The sequence below is a fragment of the Merops nubicus genome, unplaced genomic scaffold, assembly GCF_000691845.1.
Source record: "Merops nubicus isolate BGI_N331 unplaced genomic scaffold, ASM69184v1 scaffold16022, whole genome shotgun sequence".
Classification (NCBI taxonomy): domain Eukaryota; kingdom Metazoa; phylum Chordata; class Aves; order Coraciiformes; family Meropidae; genus Merops; species Merops nubicus.
Genome location: NW_008591827.1, coordinates 30,776 through 55,771, shown reverse-complemented (window position 1 = coordinate 55,771; position 24,996 = coordinate 30,776). Strand labels below are relative to the sequence as shown.

The 24,996-nt window shown below is 38.2% G+C and overlaps 1 protein-coding gene across 1 annotated transcript in view; it reads left to right on the top strand.

The window, feature by feature from the left end:
- Positions 1-24,996, top strand: part of RFX4 (regulatory factor X, 4 (influences HLA class II expression)) — a gene marked incomplete at its 5' end in the record, with an annotated part of 69,023 nt that overhangs the window by 18,858 nt on the left and 25,169 nt on the right. Inside the window, 9 exons of the mRNA XM_008934984.1 lie at positions 5,369-5,430; positions 8,923-9,136; positions 9,970-10,047; positions 11,911-12,074; positions 14,418-14,518; positions 16,324-16,382; positions 18,022-18,166; positions 21,462-21,556; positions 22,954-23,071. Coding sequence (XP_008933232.1) covers positions 5,369-5,430; positions 8,923-9,136; positions 9,970-10,047; positions 11,911-12,074; positions 14,418-14,518; positions 16,324-16,382; positions 18,022-18,166; positions 21,462-21,556; positions 22,954-23,071 — 1,036 coding nt within the window. The remainder of the gene's footprint in view (positions 1-5,368; positions 5,431-8,922; positions 9,137-9,969; positions 10,048-11,910; positions 12,075-14,417; positions 14,519-16,323; positions 16,383-18,021; positions 18,167-21,461; positions 21,557-22,953; positions 23,072-24,996) is intronic.

Below are 24,996 nucleotides of genomic sequence, written 5' to 3'. Positions count from 1 at the left end.
TTCGCTGAAGTGTCCAGTTCAGCTGGAGTTCCTTGTCGAGTCTAATCTCTATAGCAAGCAGAATTGGGCACAGGCGCTAGAGAAAGTGCCAGTAGGCTTTTCTGACTTGCTCTGCAGTATCAGTAGAGCTGTCTCTGTGCTAGAAAAAAGATCTTATCCTACAGCTAGACCATGCCTTGTTCCACAAAATGATGAAAATGAGTGGAGAGAGATGGGAATGTTACTGAATCTAAACAGACAACAGACCTGGGGTCAAGAATACTGGACCCGTACACTACAGTCTTCTCTCCCAGGCATTGTAAGTAGGTGAGCAAGGAGTAGAGAGAGCATAGACACAGTCACACCTATTCTCTTTTTCTTTGCAGTTTGGCAGATTTTGGGAATAGGAATGATATTTTGTAATGGACTAATTTGATTATGCTCTTTCCTGTCAGTGGATCTTTCTTGGGGCAAAGCTTTCTTGACCTTTTCCTGGAGGTAATGTGGTGCTAAGCCAGCCAAAAGGTACCTGTTAACACAGGTGTTAGTAGTAAGATACTGCCTCGGGGCAGGCAGGAATTTCAAAAGCACTGAAGCAGATGGGAAATCCCAGAATGATCCAACTGGAGCAGTACCAGGCTGAAGATGAATAAGCCTAAAAATCCTATACTTATCATATAAGACTGAGGATATCAGTGTCATTTGTGGAAAGTGTAGGTGTGTGGGAGTGTAGTATTTGTCATCACTGGTTTCTTTCCTGCTGCCATGGCCAAGTATTTTGACTGAAACACTACAACAGAATTTGGTATATAAACACCAATCTTCTGTGTATGAGTTCCTAAAAAAACCCCATGTCCTCTAGATATGGGACTTGAAATTTGAGTTGGAGTAGAGCCAGGCCCTGTTAAGAAGAATTGTTATCAGAGGAAAGATAATTTATTCCACTGTATTTAGAATCTTTCTACAACCTCCCAGAACTACAGCCCCTGGAGCCTGAAATCCATTTCTTATTCTGGCAGAGTGAAAACGCTGGGTTGCAACTTAATTTGATTTTATTTCATTCCTCTGGGAAGTTCTAGAAGCATGGATAGAAGTATTTCAAATAGAAAAGAACAAGTGTCATGAAGAATAATGTCCTTCTAGATTAGATGCTCTGACAAAATGAACACTACCTTTGACAAGTAATAATTTAAATTATTCCAGGGAAAAGTCTTCTAAAAGTCACCCTCTGCCTATTGCCCCATAGCAAATTTTAATATTTTGACACAGCAAAAGGAGGAAAATGTGACTTCAGAAGTTTCCAGACATCTCTAGTTTATTTCATCCCTATTTGTTTGCATGAAGATCCTTTATGAGATATTGTTTTGTTTGTTTTGTTTTTGTTTGTTTGTTTGTTTGTTTTTTACCCCTGATTTGTTTGGCATCTCAAACAAGAGAAGAATTTAGATGAAATAATTGGGAAACATAAAGTTCAGAGTTTGATAGTGAACTGGCTGGGGCTGGCTCTGCTTGTGTTGGAATGTCACAGTGCTGGAGATGTGAGCAGAGATGCAGTGGCAGTAACTGGGATGAACAAATGCACTTGTCCAGGCATTTGCAGGTGACAGAAGAGCTCCTGCACTTAGCCATGTCTAAGGTTAATAGATTGTACAGACTACGATACAGATGTTTATGGAGGAAGTAAGTTTTTCTAGTTGTTACTCATAAAGCTTTCTGTGTTTTGCACAGATGCTCAAGTAACTTCTTTAATTTTTATTGCATCATTTTAACAATGACCAAAAATACAAGTAACTGGATATTTAATTCAAGTTTATTCAGTCACCTCTAGTAACTAGGTTTAAAAAGATGAAACGGGATAAAAGTTTTGTTAACTCCAGGTTCTGTGCATTATATATTGAATGTTGTACTACCCGTGTTGTAAACTCAGTGTAATGATATGGGAAGACTTTTCTTTCCTGGATTCACTTTGGCTGCCCCATATATTCAGAGTGGAAAGATTACTGCCTGTCAGAAGGGAAAAGGTCCCCTTATGTCCTACCTGCATAGGTCTTCCTAAAACCAAACTACATATATGCTGTTTTATAATATAGTGACCTCTGTGGGGCTCTCATGTGTACGGTACACAATTGCCGAAAGAACTATGGAGTTGAAAAAAGAGAAAGTAGTTCTCTCTCTTTTTTTTTTTTTTTAATCAAGAAAGGTAGACAAGATCTTCTACAGGCAGAAGGCAAGATCAGCTCTTGAGCAAAAGAGGGAGAACACAACTGAAGTTTAGGAACTGAGAAAGAAATGGAAAGAGCATTGGTTTCTGAGGCTAATATAGCGGGAACAGAAGTTCCCTGCCTGTGAAACTCTTGGTCTACATCTGTCTCAGAACCAAAAAGACAAGTAGCATAAAATAATGCTTAACATTCAAATCTGCCACATAGTTTAGGTGGATTTTTACTTGGAAAATGTGAAACCTGTACCCTTTTACTCAGCTGATCTCATAGCGCAGCTGGAGTTATAGTCACTTTGGAGAAGTATGAGATGAAATTTCAGTTCCATTGAAGGATAATGGTAAAAGGCCCGTTCACTCCAGAATTCCCTTGGATACCACCCATGAGACCTTTTTACCGCTGCTTCTGTTGAGAAGCCAGTGCTGCTGTGAGAACAGGGACTGGGCTCCATTCAAAAGCAGCTCAGGCTGCGTGGTCTGGTCTTGGTTTGTTTGCTCATGCAACCCCATTGCAGTGATGAAAGGAAAATGATTCAACTTGTTTTTCAGATCCAAACCTGAATTTTCAAGTCTGACAATTAGGAGCCCCCTCCTCTCCCTATCCAGCTGTAAAATTAACTCTTTTTCTCTGTACATCTTTACAAGTTAATAATCATGAAACATGATTATGATGTATTTTATAGGGTGACATTGCAGGCTGAAAGTATAATTAAAAAAATCAGTATTTTAGACACGCTGCTTTTTTCATTGATTTCAACACACAGTGAGCTTCACTTTGTCCTGCCTGCCTCATCTGGCTTCCTTTCTCAGGGGAATCTCACTGCTTTTGGCAATATCATTGCATGAGGACTCACATAAATGTAGCTGAATATATAAGCATTTATATGAACAGCTATTTTGTTTGGTACTTCACTTGTTTTATTCCAAACACAAACATAAACAGCTATGCTCATGTGTATGAGCACTCAATGCCGTATTATACATATTTTACATATGCAGCATTAGATCAAAAAGTCTCGACATTTAGTTCAAAGGTTTTCTAGATTATTCTCTTTTTTAAAAATATAATTTATTGGTTAAGAATATTTTAAGTGGTGCATACTTTTCAGCTGTATTCTGAAAGGTATATTTCACTTTTAAAACATGCTGGATTTGAAAAAGAAACAAACAAAGAAAAGAAAAAAGGGATCATCTGATCAACTTCTTCATTATTCTTCTGTTTTCCTGATCACCTCTGCCCTGGTATGTAGGAATTGGCTGCATTATTTAAATCCCAGGAACTCCCACAGCATATGGTTTATAAAGTAACATTTACAGTGTGCATTGTAACACTTCATCACTACTAGAAAGACTTGAAAGTAATATAGGATCATATTGTTCCAGAAGAAAATAATTTCCAAAAGAAAATTTACTTTTGAGTCCACTGCTGTAAAATCGACTTCTGGGCAAGAATGGTACTTTCTGAATGACAACAGCCGCCCCCCCAAAAAATTTAAAAAAACCCATCCTCAGAAAGTAGTTCTTCAACACTGCCTTTTTTCCCACAGCCTTGTGGAGCCCCCAGCCCTGTCTGCAGAAAATGAAAGAGAGAGGGGTGGGATTAATGTGTAATTAAAGGGAATTTGGAAGGCTGAGATGTTGCGGAATGTTAGATCAGTAGCTGGAACAGCATGTGGTGTTCTTTAGGCAGGCTTCATTGAATCCATACAAAAAAAGAAAGAAGGGCTGCTTGCCTGTCTGCTCATTTATCAAACAGCTAGGCTGAACTTTCACAGCTCCACAAAAGTGTTTTACTGTTTGCTGAAGTTTTGCTCCAGAAATTAAAGCTGAACAACCTAGCGACTCTGGGTCTGTGCTGCGTCTTTGACATCAGCCACATTGTGCAAAGCTCTTGGAAACCAACGCAGGTCAATTTTTACATGATACAAAGCGAAGATGATTGTACGTTTGCTGAAGAAAGAAAAAGGTTACTGAAGAAATGGTCACATATGTGACATTGTAATGTCTTTATTTATATAGCACCTTTTGATCCACATACATGCTCCAGAGCTTTCAGTAATCAATCAGGATTAAAATATTTATCATGGTGGCAAAATGGCTAATGGAGAAAAAGAAAAAATTCTGTATTGTTTAATAAATTTTAATTGATGTTTTCTTCTAGTTGAGCTGTTATATTCCACCTTGTATGCCTGCTTTCCTTTAGTATTAGTTGGTGTTCTCCACTAAAGAGGAAAAGTTTATCAATTGATATACTGAAAATAGAAATTCAAGTAGATTATAAATTTTAAAAGGAAGCACTTCCTTTTGAAGGTGAATCTTCAAGGCTTACTACAGCCTTTCTTGCATGACTGTTCTGCCAGAAGACTTTTCCTCCTCCTGCAGACCACACTGAGAACTGGGTTCAATCCTGTGAGGTGCTGAGCGCTGCCTTGCCAGCTACTACAGCAGAGCTTTTTCATCAGGACTAGCCTCGTTGACAGAGGCTCTGATTACTGAAGGCATAATCTATATTCATTAATCCATTTCCTTAAATGCATCTGGCACTATAAAGGTTTTGGTTGGCAGTAGCAATATACTTTTAAGCTCTTTTAATACCCCACTGTCTCTGGGATGCCCTTGTTTTCCATAGAGGATAAACTGATTATGAGCTATCTTTACAATGGCAGCAGTGAGTATTCACTGGTAGAAGTGGTGCCTCTGTCAATTACCAAAACATTTTTAGGGAATCATCTTTTAGAAAAAGGAGTGTTTAATAGCAGGATTGTGAAGGTCTTTAAGGAATTGTGGCTTCCAAAACTCTCAAAAAGAAAGCTTCATCTATTTGCACCAAAATCAAATTTGTTGATCCTGCAAACCCACACAAATTAATAGTAGACCAATTCTAAGTACAAACCTCCTTAGTTTAGAGGGAGAACTGATCTTAGATTTTTGAGGAAATGTATTTTACTCCAGAACATCTGGAAGTCTTTATTTAAATTAATACTGAATTTTAAAGTCTCTTCCTCCCTTTCAGTAATAGAAAAAAATCAAAAGCTTTCTTTCTGATTTCTTCTGCCATGTCTTTTGCTGACATTTCAGTACAGTTTTTCTGCTTTTCAGCCTTAGCAGCCTATATTAAGTATTAATAAATGTACTTTTTTTTTTCCTGATATCAGTTTTATTTATTTGCAGATAATAAGGCAACAGTTTCCACAGCTAACAACAAGAAGACTTGGAACCAGAGGCCAATCAAAGTAAGCAGTATGTGGTATTATTAACCATCTCACATAGGGCCCCATCTGGCTCTGGCTTTACTGAATAGAATAGTATAAGGCCAAGGAATAATTTGGTAAGTTAAAATCCAGCTTTGAAGGAAGTTCTATTGTAGTCTTTATACGGTCTTATTGATTCAGCGGTGATCCTGAGAACATAGTCTAATGGGGGCCTTTTACTGATTTCATCAGCAATATTTTTCATATTTTTCCTATGATGTTTTTCATCTCAACCCACTTTACATGACGTAAAGGACGTTCACACCCAGGAATGATACAGCTGCTGTCAGAGGCTGGAAGGTGACAGTTGGTTAACATCATGTTTCAGTTTAGAGGACAAGTGGCAGAATGCTATCTGGAATTCAGATAGGAATATACATTTGCCTAAACTTGAAATTGTCCACAAACCTGGATTTAAACACTATTTTTCCTATGTAATGAAATCCAACACATCTTTAGGTGATCAAGGAAATTAGTTTGTCTCTCCCAATAGTTGGTACTTTCTGAAAACAGTTTATCTTAATGCCAGAATGAGAAATAAATTCAGAAAGAAGAATGCACTTCCTGAGGTATTTGACTTTTTCCAGTTGTTGACAAGATGTGATTCTACCAATTTATAAAGTGGATACAGTGATGGTTTTATACTTTTTTTTCTGTTTGTGGACTCCACAAAATTTTTCCAGTGGAGCTTTGGATCTTTCTATTGCAAAGATAACACCCTCTCCTTCCCCTCCTTCCCCACTCAAAAAAAAGTGTAGATATATATAAATATCTGCCTTGTAACATTATAAAGTTCAGAGCTACAATGCTGCCATACTCTTGGTCATCAGTTGTGAGGCTTTCTGTGATGCAGCTGGGTCTGTTGCTGTAAGCGTGCAGCTGTTCTCTCTCGCACTGAGCTTAAAAACAGTTCCACCACAGGTGAGCCATGAGAAGGCAGCTAAACATAAAAGCCAATTTCTTTCTGTGCTGCACTTTGAAACTCTTCAGCTGTGTGCACAAGAGGTTAGTTAAACCTATGGAAACTACATGGTGTGAAGGGAATTTTGCTTCTTTCTTTAAAGGAGTGCTGCAGATGCCAGATCCATGAAAGTGAAAAGTGTTTCACTGTTTATGACAAAAATGATGGTGTTGTCTGCATGCTATTCTTCTATAGATCAAACTTTCAAGCCCTATTTATTGAATTAAGTTGGTTTTCCTTGGATAGAAATACAGAAAAGTGCCTGGAAAAGAATCTTTGTAAACCACACTAGTAAGGTTTTACCATTTGGGATGGTAATACTACTGAAGGAGGAAGCTATCTGGAAAACATTTGGTGTTAATTTGGCTATTACTGTCTACATGACTTTGAAGCTACCTGGAGAATTATTTTATGTATTTTACTGCCAAAAGCAACATACCAGAAATTAAATGATGCACAGTGAAATTGTACTACATTTTTCAGGTTTTCATTCATTTTTTCCTTGAACTGATTTAAGAGGAAATTTGATATGAGATTGACCCCTGTTTAAATTGTGCAAACCTCTCAGTCAATCTAGAACTTTTTCAGTTCTGCTTGCTGTGACCTTTTCCCATTTTCACCTCCTTTCTTCAACAGTTTGTGGTGCTACCTCCCTGTAGCATTTCTTTTCAGTTCTCCAAATCCCAGACATACCACACAGGACATATGTGAGCTTTATGTCTCTTGTGTGCACTTCATGCATGGCAGCTGCTAGAGACAAACTGGGGACTTGAACTGCACTCTGGAGTTGTCACCATTCAAGCAAACAAGTCAAACTTCCACAGCTGGTGTTTATAATCCCGGTCTTAGCACAAACTTGCCATTGGCTGCTAACAAGACAGGCAGGTTTGTTGGTCAGGACCAATATGGAGCCTGAGTTTTGGTGTGGAATACGTTTTGTCCTAAACACTTAAGGGTGGATTTGGAGCCAATAGTGTGGCTTTCTAAGGTGTTGAAGCTAGGAAATCCCATTCATACCATGTTAGTTTAATGTTTTAATAAATCTTACTTGGATTATTCAATACTGAGTTCAAGATAGCTTTTATTTTTGATGGACAATATGGAGTGTTCTCAGTGGGCCTGGCAAGGGAGACACAGACTAGAAGTTTTCTACAATTCCCCAGACCTCCTCTCAGCCCATCTGTACTGGTAGACAAGATTAGGGCTTCCAGCTCTTGGCCACCTCTTTCTGCTGGAGATTATGACACGCACTGATCTGTGGGTGGATGACTGAATGAAAAAGGGAAAAAAGTCACCCAAGTTAAACTACATCACTTAAATGTTAATCTTTCACTAATTTAATTGACGACCTAGGCATTGATTTGCTTAAAACAAACCCGAATCCATTCAAGTGAAGAGATTTTCTGGTAGCACTCTGAAATCAGTAACTATCTGGGAGATAGCATAAACATCCAGAGACGACAACTTCTCCTGCCACCAGAAGATGTCTCATCATGATTTGATAGGCTTTTGATAGGCTGCAGGAGAGAACTGGAAGATCATTGAAAATTCCCTCTAGGAAAGTATGATGAATCAAAAGTATACTAGCTATACAATCTTGTGATGCTTTTTGTAAACATTAACAATTTAGCTAATGGGTTGGTGGTCCCTACAGCCAAGGCATATAAATAGAAATCAGCAAATTTTGGAAGAAAAAAGATTAGTTTTACTGCTTTGATGCAAGAATTAGGCTGGATAATCAATGCTTCCATTAGCACCTATAATGTAGCTAAGTTGTAGCACAAACCTCTTCAATAAGACCACCAATGCATTTTTATAGCACAGCCACACTGTGTAATTCCCACAGTGGTCTGCACAGACGGAGTTACAGTGTTGTGTAGTATCCCTGGCTGACCTCAGCCTGGTGGTGATGCCAAGTTACGAAGCAAATAATTTAGAACTATACATTTCCTACTGTTCATTGCTTTCCAGCAAAAGCCTTTTTTTCAGTGAAGTATTTTCAATTTTTGAAACATTTCGGATCAACTCATCTGCAGTAAAGACGCATGCTTTTCAGGGATCAAACCAACCCTCAACAGTGTGAGAATCAGGAAGCTGAAATAACAATAGAAGGGCCAGTCCAGAGTGCCTGTACCTCTGCTTATGGTTAAACTTAAAGGAGCACCTGCACAGCAGAGCTCTGTCAACAAGTAGCTTTATGATGTTGGGGGTGTTTTTTTATAAGAAGAAAAAAAATTGGGAGGCTGTTATTTTCCTATCCTGCAACAGGGTAAGCTTTATTAACTCTGAAGAGAGCTACTTTTACCAGAAGGAATGAAAATTGGAAGCCAAATATGTTAGCTCAAAGTTCTGCCACTGAATCAATGCTTATTAATAATATATACATAAACTATTGCACAGTCTGTTTTGCTGTAGAAATCATTATAATTTTTTTTCTTAACCATATATATGTGTGTATATATATTTAATTTTCAAATAATCTGTTTTATAAAATATACATCTCTGTGTATCAGGTACCATTATTATGGAATTGCAGTGAAAGAAAACTCCCAGTATTATGATGTGATGTATTCTAAAAAAGGAGCAGCCTGGGTGAACGAAACGGGAAAAAAAGAAGTAACCAAACAAACAGTGGCGTATTCACCACGATCCAAACTGGGAACATTACTGCCAGAGTTTCCAAATGTCAAAGATCTAAATCTGCCAGCCAGTCTGCCAGAGGAGAAGGTAACACTTTGGAAATCTTTTCTCTACTTGTCTTGGTTTTTTTTTTTCCCCCCTTCCTCTGGGTGAAGCTTCATCTAAAATACAGACTTTAAATTACACTACGTTTAATAATGCTTTGACTTTATTTGTGAGGGACTTAATTACTTCATATAATAGGAATAAATGTCTTCCCTTAAAATAGGTAACTGGTGCTATCTGTTGTACAATATTTCTAAAGCCAGTTCACACTTGGTTTTTAAACTTGTTACATACAGCAGGTTAGGCTTGAGGGTAATTGGTTTTAAATATCTTATAGCTCTTTAATCCTCGCACATGATGACAAACTGAAAATCAGTTCTGATTCTTTCTTGAGCTGAGAGGGACTTAGTTAATTTCTTATCCTTCTAGACTGGGAATTAAGAGAATCCTATCTGCACGTATGACAAAAGTGTTCCGGCTGCTCTTGGCTGAGCTTGCTCGTTTTCTGATGCTATTCACATGTGTAGTATCAATGTAAAGTGGACAAAAGAATAGGGTTTTATAGTTCTTTATGTCCTAATTAGGGCCACATTCTCGTCTTTGATCTCACTGAAGCTTTTTGCTCCTCTTACATTTGAAGAATCCCCACTGACATAGAAAAATCCATGAATTCAAAGAGAGAATTTACTTTTAAGAAGAAAACTCGTCTTAAAGCTAATCTAACTAGACTCTAACTGATTTCATTATTTTTGCAATTGTGCATAAGTAAGATAAGAAAAATCTGACTTTTTTGTACTCTATATTCTGATAGTTTTAAAAAAGGATTTCTTAAAGTAGAAAGATCTTTTTTGTGTTTCATTCTCATCCTTTTTCAGGTTTCTACCTTCATTATGATGTATAGAACTCACTGTCAGAGGATACTAGACACTGTAATAAGAGCAAACTTTGATGAGGTATGGTTAGAAACTACAGTTGTAGTTTAATGATATGTAAGGTATTAATGGACCTGAGAGCTCATTTTGAATGTGATATTACAAACTTACCATTTTGGGGTGGCTGATCCTTTTCCAAAGTAATGAACAATAGCTATACTTGAATATACAATGTGTGATCGATAGCATTAAATCTCACAACACTGTGAGTTAGAGGAACGAAAGCAATGGGAATGTTTTTGTCTCTCCATTCTCGAGCAGGATTAAGGTAGCAATATCTCCTTACAAGCTGTTGGACATTAAGTTCTTACAACTCACGAAGCGTCCCCACCACCATGTTTCTAAGCTTTGAGTTGGGGCTGAGGAATTGAAGGAATTCCTCTGAGTGTTCAGCACAAAGCCAGGGCAGGTGCTACAGCCGAAATGGTGGGTTCTGCTGGGCTATTAACAGTGGCAAAGGGTGGTGGTGGACCCACAGCCTCCCAGACATGCCAGAAAGCTGTAACTGAAGTCTCCAGTTGCTCAGCTGTACCGCAGTTACAGCTAGGAGCACACGCTGCTCAGCAGTTGACTCCATCTATTAGAGATAGATAATGTTTGTACCTCCTGCCTATCTGACTGAATCTGAGGGCTTTCTGGCAGTGCATGCAGACAGCTCCAAAATGAGAGCTGAAAAATAAAATGTTGCTGGAACGCAAGCAGTTTTGTATTACATGTGGAGAAGGCCTCTAATCCAGGAAAACAAATCTGACCGTATTGATGCTGAGAGCCTGATTCAAATAGAACATCCAGGTCCTGGAAGAAATCAAAGGAAATGGGTCTTTTCAATCCGCCTTCTGAACAATGGCAAGAAATTCCCTCCTTTTCTTCCTCTCACAGTTTAATTCTCACACGCTTCTGCTTTAAACCTGAGGCGCTTTTAAATCATTGAATCCAATCTAGATATTCCCATATGAGAGAAATATGTGACACATATTCAGGAAGTTTTGCTGGTGGAATCTCAAAATATTTTCTCAAGACCAGGATGTTATAAATATAATTTATTTTTTTTTAAAAATGATAATTTTTATATATTTATATTTTGTTAAGGAATCTGTTTGTCAGGAACAATGGTGGGGAAGGGCCTGAGCAACAACAGTATATAAATGGCAAATATTCTTTACTACACCTGGTGTGGTTACTTATTTCAGTATAGATTGTGTGCAAAAGTTTATCATTTATGAATGTCACTGTTCTGGCTCTTGTAGAACTGGTCATATCATTCACAGAATAACACCTTTATTTCCAAAATTAAAATCTTCAGAGGATTATTTTGATGTGTCTGAAATCTCCTCCCCATTTTCTTTTTTGTCTTTGTCCATTCTTTCTCCTCTTTCCTTCATAGTGGAGGAAAGAAGAAATCCAAAAGTATAGTGTTTCTTTCCAAAATGAAGACAGATATGGTATCTTGACCCCTGTAAGCCATGTACTGTCCTCCTCTCCTCCCCTACACCAAGCCCTAGATTGCATTCCTTTGTATACAGGGACAGAGAGCAAAGAGAGAGAAAAAGGCTTGACATGTGGAAGCCAAAGAGTTACACTCACCAGCCACTGATGGAAGGTAAAAATACGGTGGTTCCCATTGGTCTCTCTACTGTAATAACACAAAGACACCCTGTCACCAACTCAGAGTGTCTCCTTGCCCTTTGGTTGATTACCCCATTGTGCACTGCATTAGAGTATAAGGCTGTCTAGTTAAGGATTATACCTTGCGTTGTTGTACACCATCAGTCCAGCTCTGGGGCTGAAACAATTGCTACATAAGCAGGATCATTTAAAGAAAATGATATTTGTGGCCTTTGATTACTTTAATTTAAACATCCCTGCTTCTTCTCGTGATTGCAGGTTCAAAGTTTTCTTCTGCACTTTTGGCAAGGGATGCCACCTCATATGCTGCCCGTATTGGGTTCTTCAACTGTAGTGAATATAGTGGGAGTTTGTGATTCAATTCTGTACAAAGCAATTTCTGGAGTTTTGATGCCAACGGTACTACAAGCATTACCTGACAGGTCAGTATAGCCGGCAGCACTGACCACATTTAGTTTGTCATATGTTTTTTCCTCAAGAATGGCACCTGTTCTCAAAAAGCTGCTTGCTGGCACCCATTTGCCAAGTTTAAATCACAGTGTCAATTTAAAGGAATTGAAGAGCTGACATGTACCTGAAGACATGAAGAAATGTTCAAATTTTAATGAGAACTTGTATTGTGAAAAATTTGGGAGAGTTTGTGTGATAAAGGATACCACCTTTTTTTATTATCATCAAGCTGATAGTCATGTCCCAACTTCCAGGGAATGTCAGGAGGCTGTAGGCTGCGGAGTGCCACACTGTCTTCTAAAAATGTCAGACACTTTTCTGCTGGTTGGGAATAAGAAATTAACAGTGACAAGAATTACAGTGACAAGAAGAACTGGCCTGGCTGCTCTGTTTGTAAATACTCATATGCATATTCAGGCACTGCAACCAAACCATTTGTCTGCATACACTCTTGGAACCCAATTGTTTTTCTGCTTGCCAGGAGTATAAAGCATGAAGATCATACTTGTGAAGTCTTGGACAAGCTCATTTAATCTAAATACTATCCTGTGAAGAACAGATAGATGTTTGTATTACGATCACTGTCTCAATGTTAAGAAGTATTTGAATCTTGTTCCAAAGCTAAATTCACTTTTCCAATTCATGTGGTAAATCTCAGCTGTTCTCTTCTTATGTGGAGCTCATGTGAGTCTAAGAAGTCTTTTTTTTATGTGGGTGAAGAAGGACAGAGATCAACAGTTCATGGCAAAAAGTGTGCAGTCAACCTGTTTCTCCCTTTTATTTTCCTAGTATGAGCCTCAGGAAACTCTTTTTCTAAATACATGTGTACACCTTTAGAATTGTTGATGTGTTCCAGACATTGAGTAATTTGTTAAGAATATTGCTCTAGGAGTTTCTTATTGATGTTGTATATCGGGCCCTTAAGATTTTAAAGCATCTCTAATCACGGTAAATATTTTCAAGATGTTTTTCTGCTCTCCTATGCACACTGCATGACTGCTAAACTACAGGCAAAATACTTTTCTCCACAAGAAACCTGTTATAAGCATGGACTTTTCTTGATAGGACACGTACATTTTTACAGGCTTTGCCCCTCACCCTCCACTCCCAAATCTATTTCATTGGAAGGATTAAACAGAACAGCAGTCCTTTTCTCAAGCTGCTTAGTTCTTTCATAGCAAATAAGGAGAGACTTGAGTGTGAATATAGACTTTTGTAATGCATATAAAGGGCCAGATTGTGGCTATTAAGCCATAGCCTGCACTGGAGGGGGTGAAGAAGGGTCTCATTGCAATGGAAGCTCCTGAAGGAAATCTTGCTGACTCAGCCAGAATCCTCTGAAGGACATCCTGGGAACAAATATTGGCTCTCCAGAAAGGCCACTTTTTAGTGGCTGGAGCGGTTGTCATCCATCCCTTGTACTGTTAAGGTGTCTTTGAGGAATAGAGCAGGCCTAGGGCCATGTTTATTTTACCAGCTCTGTTCTCAGAGCAGTGTGTTAGGAATACAAACAGAAGTTGGCTGTCTGAAAGGGGGAAGGTTCTTTGCATCTTCCCTTTCTCACAAGTATTGCTACAGGTAGTGCAGCTCAGCCTGGCAGAACCAACTGTCAGAGTCCACTGCACAACACCTTGCAACTTTTCCCAGAAACCATCATTTTAGACTAAGCAGTTCCAAGAAGGACAGAATGAGCTGCTGACTAAGTTTAACAGGAAGGGATGGAGCCATCAGGAAAGGGTAGTGAGGGAGAAGAGAGAAACCTTACTTGTCTGGGAAAGTTCCTGTCCTGTGCAGAGCTAAGCAGGCAGGTCCTGCTCCACCCCCACTTCCCCCACCTGTGTGGGCTTGGTCCGGAAATTCCCCCTCCTCCCCCCATCACTCACTGCCTCCAGCCTCTAGAGTAGTTGGTTACTGCTTCACTTACACATCCCTGTGTACATCTGCATAAATGTGGGCACAGCTGAGCTGAAATACAAAGCTCGATCTATTGTCATCTTTGAACAGCTGGATTTGGTGGTTTTATGTTTTTATGGAATGGTAATGGTTTTATTTTGTGCTAAGAGTACTGTTTGTTAGTAGCAATGCAGTGCAGTACAGAGACTTCTATTCTTCGTGAGGTTTTGAACATGGTGACGTGTTTTCCTTTTCCTGCAAACTTTTTCAGAAGTTTTTCTTCACACCTATAAACCAAAATATGTCAGCAACTCTGCATAGTAGTGAGCTGTAAATAACTGACTTGTAGCCTTCACACATTCGCAGATGTTCTTCTACAAAGCAGAGTAAACATGTTCCGATGTAGTGACTTCTCTTTTCAGTTTGACGCAGGTGATCCGGAAGTTTGCAAAGCAGCTGGATGAGTGGCTGAAAGTAGCTCTCCATGATCTGCCAGAAAATCTAAGAAATATAAAATTTGAATGTATGTATTGCTCAATCTCTCTGCTATTAACCTGGGATGTATATAGTGTTTATTGATTACAAATTAATTGTAAGTGAGACTAGTGCTCTTTTAGGAATTCAAACATGTCAGCATTACAAATCTTGCATTCACTTACAATCTCCACTTGTTCATGAGAACCAGTTTCATTTAGTGAAATAAGGCACTACTCACAATGAGAAGAATTGCTTTGCTTTTCTTGTGGATTCTAATAACAAATTAATTTTGTTGATAGTAAGCATACATTAGGGAAGATATTAAGCAAAAAGAATTATTAAACAAACCTTTAGGCTAGCACAATTTGAATACAGCTTGAGGCCCTTACTCAAAAAAGTGCCAGAGTTAAAAATGAAGGAGATCAAATTACCCTGTCACCACAGGAAAGGGCACTAGTCCTTTTCAGACGTGCTTTGTAGATGCCTGCAGTGCACATCACCTATTGATAAAGCCTGCTTTATTTCACGGCTCTCAATTCTTTGCCTTTCATGAGCACTAAATTCCACACCACAAAGTTAAAGAAAAAAAAAAAAAAACAAACTAATTTAGGAGAAGGATTAACTATTTTGATCAGCATGGAAAATTAGGTGTATATTTTACTGAGCACAGTCAGGATGTAAGTTGGAACAACTAATTTTAGGGGGGTTTGCTTTGTTTACTAATGTATTTTAGAAGTTACACAAAGTCAGAATTGACAATATGCTTTAACACATCTTTGTCAGTTCAAAAATATAAAAAATCTGCAAGAGCAATATCTTTTCCAGTCTTGCAGGGAGAAAGAGACAGAAAGAGCACTTTCTACTCATTCTGTATTCTTTAACAGTCTCTATGTATGGTACAGAGGGAAACCCTACTCTGTGGCTACGTCTAAGGCCAGTTTGGTTAGATCTGTAAGTCTTCTGCGATTTTAGTATAAGGAAAAAACTCAAGTGAATCCTGCCTTCCACACAAGCCTTTGTCACTTCTGCAGTTTTTTTCCTCCTCATCAGGATTTGTGATAGGGTAGTCATACAGCCAGTCAAGATCTGACAGGAGTAACTGCAAGCCTTGGAGATGTTTGCAGTTCCCGAGTCACAGATTTCAGGCAAAAGATAGATACACAACGTTCTAAAAGTTCATTTTCCATGTATAGGACATACCTTAATACAAGGTCCATATCACCAGGAAAGAGCTAAAATAGAAGAGGACTGGCAAGTACCTCCTGGGTCATCTTACCCTGTAACATATTAGTACATCATGTAATCTCTTTCAGAAACCTTGATCAAATTCTACCTGAAACTTTAACAGATTTTAGCTCCTACTAGTCCAGTCAAAAGAATCCTCTAAAACTTGTTTACATTAATACTTAGTAACCTTTTCTAATTTCCACATATAATGTAGCTTGCATTATTTTATGCCCACTTGTTCTTGCAGCAACATTTTTCTTTCCGGTAAATAGCTCTTTCTGGTCTTCAGTTCCTTTGTGTATCAAGAGAAGGTTTCCTATGCTGAACAAGCAAAGCTCTTCCATTGTCCTCTACATTTCTCTTGTCATCTCATTATTCACAGCATCTATAAATCATTGTTTGTAATATGACTCTGTAAAAGTGATTGAGCATCCAGATTTAAGGTTTTAGGTCAAGGTTTAAACTAAGTTAAAACTGGGCTATTTGAATGACATTTACGTAGCCACAGCTGTATGTAGGAAACTGGATGTATTTTTTTTGTTCTTTTTTTTTAATTTAGTGTTTTCATAAGTAATTTGCTGTATTTAGCAGAGTATGTAGGTATATATCTCTTCTTTTCTGCAGTGTCCAGAAGATTCTCACAAATACTCCGGCGACAGACATCGCTAAATCATCTCTGCCAAGTAAGTATTTCAGTTACCTAAGTTTGCTGAATGCCATTTTTACTGACTTTTCAAATGATTCTATGAATTGGCAGGCTAGACCTTGCTGAAAGAGGAAGAGATCACATTAGCAGTTCATCTCCAGTATTTATTGTGACTATCTTTAAAAAAACAAAATTTTATCAGCAAAATTTACAAATTTTATCAGAAAAAAATGCTTTTCTAGGCAACTAGCAACTCCTGATCATTAAATTCTATAGGGTACTTCGATAAAACTAAATTATTGTTTGATTTGAAGAGATGGTTAATTTCCAGGAAATAAATGAGAGGCATTCTATTGTTTTCAGAGCAGTTTGTATTAGGCCTGTTCAACAGTAAGAAGCATTTCTATATGCCTTACAATAAATTCCAAGTCTAATTATATATTATAAATGAAATGAAAATTAGTAAAAAGCCAGTTGAACCACTGGAGTTTTAGACAGAAATATTCTTGCAACCATAGCACCTGAACATAAAAACTACTCTGAAGTGTTTGGTTTTCACCAGTTAGTTTAGATCACAATTGCAAAATCGGATCATCAAAAAGTCATGAGGCCAAATTCTGTGCAGTATAAAAAGGGGGGAGAATGTATTTAATTCATTATTTTTTCACCCATGTATTGGAGCAAACCATTTGTTTTCCCTGTCATGCTGGAAGTTCCACTTTTGGAGGGTGTATCCAACACCCCATGTTAACCCTGTGAGTGGTGAAGCCCACAGAAAGAAGCTCTGGGAGAAAAACAAAACAAAACAAAACCAACCAAACAAAACAAAACACCCTTGCGAAGACTTACTTGTAGATTTCTTCCTCCATTATTTCAGCGGTGGAAGCAGAAATACTGGTGCTACCTTTCCCCAAACATAGTGGATCATCACTGAACTTTAGACCCCCATAGGGATTCAGAGGAAATCAAGATACAAACACCACTACCTTCTGCATCAGACCTGGGATCAAACAGTTTACTTACACAAAAGACTCTTCAAATGTATCATTTTCTTGGGAAAGCTGTGATAACCTTAGTGTCGGTTATCATCTCTGCTTTACTTACAGAGATATGGTGTATGTTACATGGCCATGACCTTGTGTCACTTCCTTTCCCCTCAGCCTGTCCTCCCCATTATCAACAGTAGACCTCTGTCTCCACCAGTCAAGAAGCACATCTGATGTGGAGGCAAATAAGCTTTTACCTTTTCATGAGGCTGATGGAAGAATTAAAGTCTTCACAGTTTAGGAGAGGGGAGGGTGCAAACCTTTGTGGGGTTTGTTTGGTTTTGGTTTGATTTTTTGTGTTGTTTTTTGGTTTTGAACTGAAGCTGGTCAGGAAGATCAACAGAGCTGTTAGAGATTGAGGAGTCTAGCAACAGCATCACCACATCAGGGTTGCTCATCAGGGTTTGTGGTGGATGCAATTAAAATATTTGCAGTTGATTAAAGAAGGCAAAATTACCTGGGAGTCCTCTGTGGTTAGAGGGACCTGTAACGTTCATAAGACCTCAAGCTGATGGGTGGGGGTCCACAAGGAGAATCAACTTAGTAAACCTAGCTGAGAAAGCATAAAAGGGGATAAAGCCTATTTTTTAACCTAATAAACCATGAACTAATGAATAGATTGGATTACAGGCATCAAGAACGGTGATCCACAGTGCAGACATCACATTTCAAATGCTGGAGGACTGGAGGAATGTGGATCTGAATAGCATTACCAAACAAACCCTCTATACTATGGAGGACTCACGGGAGGAACACAGAAAGCTCATCATACAATGTAAGAGCAGAGCACACAAATAAAGCAAACAGAACTTGCTTTCCAGCTGGAAACAAAGCTCCATGAAAGTCATACTGGTTTTGCAGCCATTGGTTTGCTTGGGGGCTTAAGATGAATACAGAGCTGTTTATCAAAATGTAAGGCAAAGCCCTGTCAAGGTGTTATGTTTTGAGTTATAGATCCGGGCACTCTTCCATTAACGAGTTTCTTTCTAGTATCCAGAACAGCCAATGGCACAAAACTTGCACCCAAATTCAGACAGATTTTTTTTCCCACAGATCTGAGAAAATGTAATCTATGAGCTAACTATTGAAACTGATATAGTTCAATCTCTCCTGCTGCAGAATTACAGTACAGTTGACTTTTGAATGGCTTTGACACTAAAGTGGCTGTGTATTTGGGTCTCTTGTAAACTTTTGTTTATAAAATGCTCCTTTTTTGGTGTTTTTTAGTGTTTCGATAAACAAGATAATTCAATGAGTTAAGTTTTCACCCTGAACTTTATGAGTAAGTAGAAGTCCCATATCAAGCAAGCTCATTGGCCTAACATAATGAAGAGTATCAACTGGAGAGTGACTTTGGAAAAAAAATGGTTTCAAAGTCGAAGATCTTTTGTAAATATAGAATTTAACTTGCATTGTGCAGTAAGGGTGCCTAGTTGTGAGCTTAGGTGTAACCCTAAGCACACTGAGTTTGTCTCTCAGAGGCACCAGATGTGATCACCTTTGTCTTTAGCATCAGTCATAACCTCACTTCCCTGTGAATCCACCTGCTGTGTTGCCATCTCTCTCCTGAGGAGGACCAGTCATCTTTTATCCAGAACCAGCCTTAATGGGGAGCAACCTGGGCAACCACTTTTGGGAGCCCTGCAAGGGTAGGTTTGCTAGTGGGATAACTCATTCAGTGAGTGGCTGGGAAGAGGAGGGGTGAGACCTTCACATATTGGCACTCATCCCCCCACGTTAACACTAGAAGTCTTCTCTAGAAGACTTCTCTAAAACTAGAAGTTTTAGGATGGGCCTTGCATTTTCTGTTCTCTGTTTTCCAGTGAGAGGTACATGGTACTTTTTCCTCTCTTTCTGAACCCTTGATTCATTTCTCAACATGACCCTCTTTCCTCTTGAAGAGATAGAAACATGACAAGTCTGCAGAGCAGGTAGCATACAGTGAGACTAGACTCCAGAAGTTGCATGCATCCTTTTGTCATCTATTATGTTTTCCGTATATACCCAGCATCCTCCTGCTGACCAAAAAAAGAGAATTCTCAGAGTTATAATCCCTAGTAGGAGCAACAGGTTTGCCTCTCATTCTGAAAACCCTTACTGTTGAAGAAAGCTTTTTGTGTAAGTGCTAACTATTTAAATACCAGTAATTAAAGTAATAAAGTGTAATATAAACAAACAATTTTTTCCTGAATGCTAATGGCCTTGAACACATATTTTTTCCATATTTTAGGGCCATGCAGTCCAATAAGCAATTACTCAGAAATGGTAATCTAATATGCATGTTCATCATGAGATGAGGTTCCACTGAGGTGTGCTGACACATATAGAGATTATTCTAGAACTTAGATTTCCCCCACACACCCATCTTTGATGTTTATTCTACTTGACCAAAAATGTTTTCAAGGACCACACAGATTTAAGGCCTACTTTCACATTTTTTTGTATTAATAATCAAGAAAGTACAATTTCCAACTACTTTAACCAGAAAAAAAAAGTTTGTAAGCCTGTAAGTGAGCTTACAGAGAAAAATCACTCAGTATAAGAGAATCTCTTTCCTGCTCTTCTGTGGCAGCTGTCTCTTACATGATTTCCTCTTTATTCTCTCTTTCTCAGATCCTGTTGAGGTGTTTTTAACAGTCACTAAAGGCTAAACAGTTACTTTTCTCAGACAGGTCATTGTACACAGTTGCATTGCTCTAGCAGCAAACCAGGCAACCGATTTATTTTTTTACTCTTGGTCCTGTCTTTGCACAGCATATGAATAACTTCCTGTGTTTTATCAGGAAGTTTTTGCCCAGTCAAATACTCAAATAAGGAGATAATGTTTAGATTTTTCTGTCATCCTATTCTGAATTTAGGGAGGTTGCACTTTCAATAAAACAAACAAGATAGAAGTGGCCCAAACATTGTTTCCCTTCTTCCCCTACTAATGTTTCTGACCATGCAGACTTTGCAAGTCTAAGTTGAAAAAAGTTACAGTCAGTATTCCTGCTCATCTTGCTGATCCCAGGGGGTTTGTTCTCTGCTTTGTTGTTGGATAGCTTCTCTGGCTCACTTCTCTAGCTATCATCTCCAAACTTGGCTTCCTCCACCTCCCTCGCTATCTTTCCTGTGGTGGGAAACTCCTTCCTCCTGTTATTTATAATTAATCATAAATGGAAATGCGTAGCACATCGAGATCATCTGTAGCACAGCAGGTAGAAGTATCTTTCTTCTTGACTTAACTGGGCCCTTTATTTTAGCTGAGTTGAAGAATAGTTTCTTAAGATGTCAAAGCACATGATTCTTTGTCTTCAAGCCATTGATTCTTGTAAATAAACCAGAGACTTGAAGTTTCCAGAGCTGCAGTTGAATGACTTTATTGTTTTTACTTTCTGTATTAAAATATAAATATGTGTACTTAGGAGAGGTTAAAAAATATATGAGTTGCTTTTTGAATATCTTCTTGATATATTACATGTAGCATTTGAGCATTGGTAGCAATTTTGTTTGAAGAAGCAGAAGCTTATGGAAATTCTTTGTGTGTGTGTCTGGCATTGCAAATAGGTGATTTGCATCAGTTAAATCATGTTTTTCCAACTAAAGCATTATACATATGAGAGCCCTATCAACAATGCTCATGCACTTGGTGCTTGGAAGATTCTTTAAACATTTCTGAATCAATTTCGTGCATGACCTTTTTTCATCAGCAGGGTCAGGGCCTAGCTTCCCACTCTTCATAGAGAACACCATAAACGTTTCACTTCCGGGCACATCTGTCGGGGCACACCAGACAGTTGAAGCTTAAATCTAAAGATTCATTTTAAACAATAACTCCTGATTTGCTCACATTAAAATATCACTTCCAGTGACTCCATCACTTTCAGTAGAAACAAGATTAAAGTTAAGAAAACAGATTAAAAACTTACTGGGTCAGCACTATGGAAGGTGTATTTGTTATACCTATGAAATCTATTCTAAAAAACACAGCAAGCTTGTGATGATATTGGCAGCTTCTTGTGATTTGTTTCTCTTTTGTTCGAATTGAAATCCGAGTCCTGAAGTAGGCTATTTTTTTCTGTGTCTGCCAGTGTATCAAGAGTTTGATCACCTTCTGGAGGAGCAGTCCCCCATTGAGTCATACATTGAGTGGCTGGATTCCATGGTGGACAGATGTGTTGTGAAGGTTAGTAAGCAGGAGTAAGGTCCTGAGTCACTGATGTGCATTGCGAGCTCTAATCTGATCATAGATTTTTAGCAAAAATAGGGGGGAGGGATGGGCAAAATCTCACCAGTTTTTATGCTCAGGATGAGAACTGCTCACATTAAGGATTCTGCTTTTTTTCTGGTCTTATCTATTCTATCCCAAAAGATCATATTCAAGAATGGGAGAGGGTTGAGGTTACCCATCAAATCAGTATTTCAAGGGTATGGACAAATGAGTTCAGACTCATCCTAATTACACAGTAAAAATAAAAAGCATAATCTAGTCTGGCCTTTTAAGATTTTAATGAAAAGGGTATTTAGGCTAGCTAGTTCATTTATATGCATTCACATGTAAGGATGATAGTCTACATTGCCACTCAGTCAAGGAAACGTTTATGTTGCCTTTTGAGTTGATTCAGGATACCAAGGACTTTTATTTTAATTTGCGTGTGCAGAAACCTACAAACAAAACTTTAAAAAAATACTTTCAAAAGTGATCAGACATCATCATCATTTATGTAGACAACAAAACTATATGTTTTAGCTTTTGTCACTAACTACACTTCGTGTTAGCATCTTCTATTTGAATTTCAGCTCTTCATTCCAGTTGTTTGAGCTTATAAGTAGAAAAAAAAAAAAAAAAAAAATTCTGCCTCTCTGCTGCAAAAGATCTGTAAAGAAAACAACAGATACTTCCCCAGACTACTTGAAATATTTTGATAGTTTGGGGGAACTTTTGTTTTAGTCAGCGGAATGCAAATTGAAATTCAGACCGTAACTGTAGACTTTCATGAAGGATACGAATTTTACTAGCTAATTGGATGAACCCAATTCTTGAACTCACATATGGGTATAGCAAATAAATTTTTGAAGAGTTGATGCCTGAAGTGTGCTTTTTAGAAAGTATTTTTGCTAGTAAAATGAGTATGAATTCACCTAAAAATAAAAACACGAAGGAAAAAAACATTTAGATTCAATACTAAACTTCAATTGAAAAGTTAGTATAAATTTTCAATGTAAATTAAGCATTCTTGATTATAAATTGCTTCCCTCACCAGGGAGCAAGAATGAACATGCAAATAATTAGCTGAAGATGAAAGTAAGAACTTGCAGTCATTTTATAATTTGTAAAGGAAATTCAGTTTTGGTGTTGAATATGATTTCTGCTTTCTGAAGGTTGTATATAGTTACAAGGTGACATTCTGTGTAAGGTTCTTTTGCTGTTGTTTTCAATTTTTAGTGTATATTTTAAGTTGAAGATAATAGTAAGTAGTTTTTCAGTATAAACAAGAAGAAGACAGATATGTGTATCATTCAGCTGTATCGGGCAGCAGAAATAAAAGTTTCTCCATATCATATATATCTGTTTTCTTGCAGGTAGCTGGAAAGAGACAAGGCTCATTGAAGAAAGTAGCTCAGCAGTTCCTCCTGATGTGGTCCTGTTTTGGCACACGAGTGATTCGGGACATGACTTTGCACAGTGCACCCAGCTTTGGTATTTTCATTTTGTTATAATAATTGCATGCTGCAGTCAGAAAGTTCTGTATCCTGGCTTGTAATGTACAATCTAAATGAAAACATAGCCAGTGCTTGCATATCCAGGGCTCTACTAACAAAAGAGTTGGGCCTACTGACATTTGGAAGTAATGCTCAGACAGATGTCTGTCTTCAAGTTCTAGCCAGGGGAGATGGAAACATTGCTACTTCCTTCTGGTTATTGTTAGCCAGGAGCTGGAGTTACTAGTCACAGGTCAGCTGGGGGAGCTGATTACAGGAGCATTTCCTAATGCTTCAGTGCAAAGTGAGCTCAGTTACCCAAACCACTCTGACCATGTGCCATGCTAAGAGAGATGACTTGGGGCTGAAGTGGAGGGAAAGCTCTCCAGTGCACCATTTTGCCAGCTCTGCTTTTAAAGGACATAGCATTTTAAATTAGTCATTGCAAAAATGAGTGTGTTTGTATACCCTGGATAGACTCTCCTCCATTCTCTTAGAATTTAGGCAAGGTGGGAAAATAGACTATTTTTTCAATGAAAAACAATGTTGCTTTTCTGCACACTTTCAAGACGTTGCCTTGAACCTTGGGATACAAACAGTTTAGATTAAAACCAGTTAAAATCAGGAATGACTGAAAATGGACTGCAGTGTCATGAGTACGAACACTCAGTCACTTGGGATGAGATTTTGCATGAAGGATGTTTTTTATAAATGCACATTTGTCTGAATATGTTAGTAGATTAATAATGAATGAATATAAGAAGGCACAGCACTGAACGACTGCAAGGTTTTCTGCCAGCTGAGCTTTGATGTCCTCTATGCTATTAGAACCATCTAATTTTTTTATGCTATTAGAACCATCTGTATTTATATATATTTTTATTATTTATACTTATTTGTATTTATATTTTAATCTGAAACTACTTTAGTTGGTTTCCCATTGTAAACAGTTTTCCAGTCAGTCACCATCAGACAGCAGGGTAGTGAGCGACCCCACAATATTCACAATTTCCATCTGCTGTGTTGTCTTTTCAGCACCAGTGTGCTGGCCACAACCATTTTCCATTTCATCTAGGTCTCATTTTTTCCTTGAGTCACTACAGCTTTTCTTTTGCTGTAGGCAAAAACATAACTGATCCTGCTTAACAGTATACTTTGCCACAGTGTTCAACAATCCTTTTGCGTGAGTGTTGAGTTTATCCTGAATTTTGTTTTCTAGCACTTCATGTTGCTACACTTCTCTCTGCAGACATAATCACAACCTGTGAAACACATTGGTGCCTATCAAAGGAAAAAAAAACCACCTGCATTAGTGCCCTGTGGAGGTTGCGTTGTTACTAGGCCCGAGAGGCTGACTTTAAACTGCCCCTGAGGAAACACTATTGCTACTGAATTGCACATTACAATGTTATTTTTATTCCTGTTCAGGATATTTTTGTACCCTAATCAAGCATTTTCTGTTTCAGAGCATCAATCACCAAAATATCTTTAATCAAACAGGGATTCCCCAAATAGTTATTAGACCACCAGTTGTCTGGATGGTCTGTATACTGATCCTCAGCTGTGATTTCTTACTTGTTAATGGAAACATTTATGAACTTGCCATGTAGTGAGTAAATGAGAAGACTGAGAATTATTCATTGCTCTGAGTTTGGGACCCACTCTAATACAATATATCAGTTCTACCAAAATAACTTACCTCAAGTCTCTGTTATAAATTTAGCTCTTGAATTTCTCATTTTTGAGAACTCAGCTGCTCAGCTAAGTTTGTATGGTTTGGGGATTTCCTTTATCTTTTCGTCCACTGAGTATATCTGTGTGTACAAGTGCATGATTCTCCTGCTTATGTGGACACACACCTTTGAATGGGAATTTGATGTTGGGAAAGAGAGCACTGGTCATTGATGATGGGTTTTGCTGCTT